Source organism: Tinamus guttatus, unplaced genomic scaffold (assembly GCF_059628265.1).
Source record: "Tinamus guttatus ecotype Peru unplaced genomic scaffold, ASM5962826v1 Tinamus_guttatus_pri_ptg000348l, whole genome shotgun sequence".
Lineage (NCBI taxonomy): Eukaryota > Metazoa > Chordata > Aves > Tinamiformes > Tinamidae > Tinamus > Tinamus guttatus.
Window position 1 is genome coordinate 367,424 of NW_028288882.1, and position 7,395 is coordinate 374,818.

Genomic DNA, 7,395 nt, shown 5'->3' on the forward strand with positions numbered 1-7,395 from the left:
GCATAGGGTTGGAAGGGACCTCTAGAGATCATCTAGTCCAACCCCCTTGCACACGCAGGGTCACCTAAAGCACGTGGCACAGGAATGCGTCCAAGCGGGTTTTGAAGATCTCCAGGGAAGGAGACTCCACAACCTCTCTGGGCAGCCTGTTCCAGTGCTCTGTCACCTTACTGTTAAGAAATTTTTCCTTAAGTTCCTGTGGAACTTTTGGTGCTTCAGTTTGTGGCCATTACCTCTAGTTCTGTCGGTGGCCACCAGGGAAAAGAGACCAGCACCATCCTCTGCACTCCCTCCCTTGAGGTACTTATATACACTGATTAGATCCCCTCTCAGCCTTCTCTTCTCCAGGCTGAACAGACCCAGCTCCCTCGGCCTCTCCTCGTAGGGCAGATGTTCCAGGCCCCTGATCATCCTTGTGGCCCTGCGCTGGACTCTCTCCAGCAGCTCCACATCCCTCTTATACTGTGGAGCCCAGAACTGGACACAATACTCCAGATGAGGCCTCACCAGGGCTGAGTAGAGGGGCAGGATCACCTCCCTCGACCTGCTGGAGACACACTTAATGCACCCCAGGATCCCATTGGCCTTCTTGGCCACGAGGGCACACTGCTGCCTCATGGTCAACTTGTCGTCCACCATGACACCCAGGTCTTTCTCCGCAGAGCTGCTCTCCAGAAGGTCAGTCCCCAGCCATCCGCGTCGCCCCTCAGTTCACGCGGCAGGCGCGGAGCAGCAGCAGCTGCAGCTGGATGAAGACGGGCGCCATGACCAGCCCGTACCAGAGCTCGCGCGTGCCCTCTGCCAGCTTGTGGCACAGCAGCAGCTCGAAGACGAACTGGAGCCCCAGCATGGTGAGCACCCAGAGCCGCCGCAGCACGGCCAGCCGCTTCTCAGCAAAAGGAAGATCAGGGAAAACGTGGGTCCGCTGGTGAACGGGATGGGCACCCTGGTTACAAATAACACAGAAAAAGCAGATTTGCTGAATGCCCTCTTTGCTTTGGTGTTTACCAAGGGCAGCCCTTTAGAGCCCCAGGCCCTAGGGACAAGAGAAGAAGCCTGGAGAGAGGAAGACTCCCCCTGAGTAGAGGAAGATTGGGTCAGAGAGCACCTAAGGAAACTCAATACCCACAAATCCATGGGCCCTGATGGGATGCACCCTAGAGTGCTGCGGGAGATGGCAGATGTCATAGCTAAGCCACTCTTCAGCATCTTTCAAAGATGCTGGAGAATGGGGGAGGTGCCAGAAGACTGGAAGAAGGCCAATGTCACGCCAGTCTTCAAAAAAGGCAAGAAGGAGGATCCAGGCAACTCCAGGCCAGTGAGCCTCACCTCTGTCCCCGGAAAAGTGATGGAACGGCTCATACTGGCTGTTGTCTCCGGGCACGTGGAGGACAAGAAGGTGCTCAGGAGTAGTCAGCATGGATTCACCAAGGGGAAATCTTGCTTGACTAATCTGATAGCCTTCTATGATGGAATGACCAGCTGGATAGATGAGGGGAGAGCGGTGGATGTTGCCTTTCTCGACTTCACCAAGGCTTCTGACACCATCCGTCACAACATCCTCCTAGGCAAGCTCTGGAAGTGTGGGATAGATGAGTGCACAGTGAGGTGGATTAGGAACTGGCTGGATGGCAGAGCTCAGAGGGTGGTGATCTGCGGTGCCGAGTCTGGTTGGAGGCCTGTAGCTAGCGGGGTCCCCCAGGGGTCAGTCCTTGGTCCAGTCCTGTTCAGTTTATTCATCAATGACCTGGATGAAGGCACAGAGTGCTCCCTCAGCAAGTTTGCTGATGATTACGAACTGGGAGAAGTAGCCAATACCCCAGAGGGCTGCGCTGCCATCCAGAGGGACCTGGACAGACTGGACAACTGGGCGGTGAAAAACCTCATGCAATTCAACAAGGCCAAGTGCAAGGTTCTGCAGCTGGGGAGGAAAAACCCCAGACACCAGCACAGGCTGGGGACCGACCTTCTGGAGAGCAGCTCTGCAGAGAGGGACCTGGGCGTCATGGTGGAGGATAAGTTGACCATGAGGCAGCAGTGTGCCCTTGTGGCCAAGAAGGCCAATGGGATCCTAGGGTGCATTAAGAAGAGCATCTCCAGCAGGTCGAGGGCGGTGATCCTGCCCCTCTACTGAGCCCTGGTGAGGCCGCATCTGGAGTATTGTGTCCAGTTCTGGGCTCCACAGTACAAGAGAGATGTGGAGCTGCTGGAGAGAGTCCAGCGCAGGGCCACAAGGATGATCAGGGGCCTGGAACATCTGCCCCATGAGGAGACGCTGAGGGAGCTGGGCCTGTTCAGCCTGGAGAAGAGAAGGCTGAGAGGGGATCTAATCAGTGTATATAAGTACCTCAAGGGAGGCAGTGAGGAGGATGGTGCTGGCCTCTTTTCCCTGGTGGCCACCGACAGAACTAGAGGTAATGGCCACAAACTGAAGCACCATAAGTTGCACATGAACTTAAGGAAAATTTTCTTAACAGTGAAGGTGACAGAGCGCTGGAACACGCTGCCCAGAGAGGTTGTGGAGTTTCCTTCTCTGGAGATCTTCAAAACCCGCTTGGATGCAGTCCTGTGCCACGTGCTCTAGGCAACCCTGCGTGTGCAGGGGGTTGGACTAGATGACCTCCAGAGGTCCCTTCCAACCTTCAGCGTTCTGTGATTCTGTGGTTCTCGCCATCCCAGCAGAGCCGCACAGACACCATGGTGCTGAAGTAGGTGCTGAGGCCATCAGCGGCGAAGCAGGGCCCGAGCACGGCCCGCCAGGAGAGCGCGGCGGCCGCGCCGTCCGCCTTGAGCGCCAGCAGCGCGGAGCAGAGCAGCAGCGCCAGCCCGTGCAGGCTGAGCTCGCAGGGCGCCAGGCGCAACCGCTGCCCCAGCTCGCGCAACGACAACAGCATCGCTGCGTGACGTCAGCGCCGCGCCGTGACGTCACTGCGGCGCCGGGGGTGACGTCGCGCCTGCTGAGTGCCTCACTGCGGCAGGGACATCGCTCGGTGCTGGGTGATGACGTCGGCGGCAGCTCAGTGGCTCGTGCTGCGCACGCTTTGTGCTTGGAGTGAGAAACAGGTTCCTTGGTGTTTTCTGCGAAACGCTTTAGCAGCCCGTTGGTGCTAGTATGGAGTCAGGGGATGGATGAAGCGGAGAGCCCCGTTTGGAGTGAGGCTGCAAAGGGCATGCCAAAGGAAGTGTTTTGCTGTGCAAAGACTCGTGCTGCGCACGCTTTGTGCTTGGAGTGAGAAACAGGTTCCTTGGTGTTTTCTGCGAAACGCTTTAGCAGCCCGTTGGTGCTAGTATGGAGTCAGGGGATGGATGAAGCGGAGAGCCCCGTTTGGAGTGAGGCTGCAAAGGGCATGCCAAGAGAAGTGTTTTGCTGTGCCAAGACTCGTGTTGCGCACGCTTTGTGCTTGGAGTGAGAAACAGGTTCCTTGGTGTTTTCTGCGAAACGCTTTAGCAGGCCGTTGGTGCTAGTATGGAGTCAGGGGATGGATGAAGCGGAGAGCCCCGTTTGGAGTGAGGCTGCAAAGGGCATGCCAAAGGAAGTGTTTTGCTGTGCCAAGACTCGTGCTGCGCACGCTTTGTGCTTGGAGTGAGAAACAGGTTCCTTGGTGTTTTCTGCGAAACGCTTTAGCAGCCCGTTGGTGCTAGTATGGAGTCAGGGGATGGATGAAGCGGAGAGCCCCGTTTGGAGTGAGGCTGCAAAGGGCATGCCAAAGGAAGTGTTTTGCTGTGCCCAGACTCGTGCTGCGCACGCTTTGTGGTTGGAGTGAGAAACAGGTTCCTTGGTGTTTTCTGCGAAACGCTTTAGCAGCCCGTTGGTGCTAGTATGGAGTCAGGGGATGGATGAAGCGGAGAGCCCCGTTTGGAGTGAGGCTGCAAAGGGCATGCCAAAGGAAGTGTTTTGCTGTGCCAAGACTCGTGCTGCGCACGCTTTGTGCTTGGAGTGAGAAACAGGTTCCTTGGTGTTTTCTGCAAAAGGCTTTAGCAGCCCGTTGGTGCTAGTATGGAGTCAGGGGATGGATGAAGCGGAGAGCCCCGTTTGGAGTGAGGCTGCAAAGGGCATGCCAAAGGAAGTGTTTTGCTGTGTCAAGACTCGTGCTGCGCACGCTTTGTGCTTGGAGTGAGAAACAGCTTCCTTGGTGTTTTCTGCGAAACGCTTTAGCAGGCCGTTAGTGCTAGTATGGAGTCAGGGGATGGATGAAGCGGAGAGCCCCGTTTGGAGTGAGGCTGCAAAGGGCATGCCAAAGGAAGTGTTTTTCTGTGCCAAGACTCGTGCTGCACACGCTTTGTGCTTGGAGTGAGAAACAGGTTCCTTGGTGTTTTCTGCGAAACGCTTTAGCAGCCCGTTGGTGCTAGTATGGAGTCAGGGGATGGATGAAGCGGAGAGCCCCGTTTGGAGTGAGGCTGCAAAGGTCATGCCAAAGGAAGTGTTTTGCTGTGCCAAGACTCGTGCTGCGCACGCTTTGTGGTTGGAGTGAGAAACAGGTTCCTTGGTGTTTTCTGCGAAACGCTTTAGCAGCCCGTTGGTGCTAGTATGGAGTCAGGGGATGGATGAAGCGGAGAGCCCCGTTTGGAGTGAGGCTGCAAAGGGCATGCCAAGAGAAGTGTTTTGCTGTGCCAAGACTCGTGCTGCGCACGCTTTGTGCTTGGAGTGAGAAACAGCTTCCTTGGTGTTTTCTGCGAAACGCTTTAGCAGCCCGTTGGTGCTAGTATGGAGTCAGGGGATGGATGAAGCGGAGAGCCCCGTTTGGAGTGAGGCTGCAAAGGGCATGCCAAAGGAAGTGTTTTGCTGTGCCAAGACTCGTGCTGCGCACGCTTTGTGCTTGGAGTGAGAAACAGGTTCCTTGGTGTTTTCTGCGAAATGCTTTAGCAGCCCGTTGGTGCTAGTATGGAGTCAGGGGATGGATGAAGCGGAGAGCCCCGTTTGGAGTGAGGCTGCAAAGGGCATGCCAAAGGAAGTGTTTTGCTGTGCCAAGACTCGTGCTGCGCACGCTTTGTGCTTGGAGTGAGAAACAGGTTCCTTGGTGTTTTCTGCGAAACGCTTTAGCAGCCCGTTGGTGCTAGTATGGAGTCAGGGGATGGATGAAGCGGAGAGCCCCGTTTGGAGTGAGGCTGCAAAGGTCATGCCAAAGGAAGTGTTTTGCTGTGCCAAGACTCGTGCTGCGCACGCTTTGTGGTTGGAGTGAGAAACAGGTTCCTTGGTGTTTTCTGCGAAACGCTTTAGCAGCCCGTTGGTGCTAGTATGGAGTCAGGGGATGGATGAAGCGGAGAGCCCCGTTTGGAGTGAGGCTGCAAAGGGCATGCCAAAGGAAGTGTTTTGCTGTGCCAAGACTCGTGCTGCGCACGCTTTGTGCTTGGAGTGAGAAACAGGTTCCTTGGTGTTTTCTGCGAAAGGCTTTAGCAGCCCGTTGGTGCTAGTATGGAGTCAGGGGATGGATGAAGCGGAGAGCCCCGTTTGGAGTGAGGCTGCAAAGGGCATGCCAAAGGAAGTGTTTTGCTGTGCCAAGACTCGTGCTGCGCACGCTTTGTGCTTGGAGTGAGAAACAGCTTCCTTGGTGTTTTCTGCGAAACGCTTTAGCAGCCCGTTGGTGCTAGTATGGAGTCAGGGGATGGATGAAGCGGAGAGCCCCGTTTGGAGTGAGGCTGCAAAGGGCATGCCAAAGGAAGTGTTTTGCTGTGCCAAGACTCGTGCTGCGCACGCTTTGTGCTTGGAGTGAGAAACAGGTTCCTTGGTGTTTTCTGCGAAAGGCTTTAGCAGCCCGTTGGTGCTAGTATGGAGTCAGGGGATGGATGAAGCGGAGAGCCCCGTTTGGAGTGAGGCTGCAAAGGGCATGCCAAAGGAAGTGTTTTGCTGTGCCAAGACTCGTGCTGCGCACGCTTCGTGGTTGGAGTGAGAAACAGCTTCCTTGGTGTTTTCTGCGAAACGCTTTAGCAGCCCGTTGGTGCTAGTATGGAGTCAGGGGATGGATGAAGCGGAGAGCCCCGTTTGGAGTGAGGCTGCAAAGGGCATGCCAAGAGAAGTGTTTTGCTGTGCCAAGACTCGTGCTGCGCACGCTTTGTGCTTGGAGTGAGAAACAGGTTCCTTGGTGTTTTCTGCGAAACGCTTTAGCAGCCCGTTGGTGCTAGTATGGAGTCAGGGGATGGATGAAGCGGAGAGCCCCGTTTGGAGTGAGGCTGCAAAGGGCATGCCAAAGGAAGTGTTTTGCTGTGCCAAGACTCGTGCTGCGCACGCTTTGTGCTTGGAGTGAGAAACAGGTTCCTTGGTGTTTTCTGCGAAACGCTTTAGCAGCCCGTTGGTGCTAGTATGGAGTCAGGGGATGGATGAAGCGGAGAGCCCCGTTTGGAGTGAGGCTGCAAAGGGCATGCCAAAGGAAGTGTTTTGCTGTGCCAAGACTCGTGCTGCGCACGCTTTGTGCTTGGAGTGAGAAACAGCTTCCTTGGTGTTTTCTGCGAAACGCTTTAGCAGCCCGTTGGTGCTAGTATGGAGTCAGGGGATGGATGAAGCGGAGAGCCCCGTTTGGAGTGAGGCTGCAAAGGGCATGCCAAAGGAAGTGTTTTGCTGTTTCAAGACTCGTGCTGCGCACGCTTTGTGCTTGGAGTGAGAAACAGCTTCCTTGGTGTTTTCTGCGAAACGCTTTAGCAGGCCGTTAGTGCTAGTATGGAGTCAGGGGATGGATGAAGCGGAGAGCCCCGTTTGGAGTGAGGCTGCAAAGGGCATGCCAAAGGAAGTGTTTTTCTGTGCCAAGACTAGTGCTGCGCACGCTTTGTGCTTGGAGTGAGAAACAGGTTCCTTGGTGTTTTCTGCGAAACGCTTTAGCAGCCCGTTGGTGCTAGTATGGAGTCAGGGGATGGATGAAGCGGAGAGCCCCGTTTGGAGTGAGGCTGCAAAGGGCATGCCAAAGGAAGTGTTTTGCTGTGCCAAGACTCGTGCTGCGCACGCTTTGTGCTTGGAGTGAGAAACAGCTTCCTTGGTGTTTTCTGCGAAACGCTTTAGCAGCCCGTTGGTGCTAGTATGGAGTCAGGGGATGGATGAAGCGGAGAGCCCCGTTTGGAGTGAGGCTGCAAAGGGCATGCCAAAGGAAGTGTTTTGCTGTTTCAAGACTCGTGCTGCGCACGCTTTGTGCTTGGAGTGAGAAACAGCTTCCTTGGTGTTTTCTGCGAAACGCTTTAGCAGGCCGTTAGTGCTAGTATGGAGTCAGGGGATGGATGAAGCGGAGAGCCCCGTTTGGAGTGAGGCTGCAAAGGGCATGCCAAAGGAAGTGTTTTTCTGTGCCAAGACTAGTGCTGCGCACGCTTTGTGCTTGGAGTGAGAAACAGGTTCCTTGGTGTTTTCTGCGAAACGCTTTAGCAGCCCGTTGGTGCTAGTATGGAGTCAGGGGATGGATGAAGCGGAGAGCCCCG

The 7,395-nt window shown here is 55.4% G+C and overlaps 1 protein-coding gene across 1 annotated transcript; it reads right to left on the bottom strand.

Annotated features, from left to right (window-relative positions):
* Window positions 1-706: 706 nt before the first annotated feature.
* On the bottom strand, window positions 707-2,894 carry LOC148593711 (transmembrane protein 203-like). The gene is made up of 2 exons (XM_088529810.1): window positions 2,671-2,894; window positions 707-893 (listed from the first exon to the last, which is right to left on the bottom strand). Exons 1-2 carry the CDS (start codon window positions 2,892-2,894, stop codon window positions 707-709), a joined length of 411 nt encoding a protein of 136 aa, XP_088385936.1.
* Window positions 2,895-7,395: the final 4,501 nt, after the last annotated feature.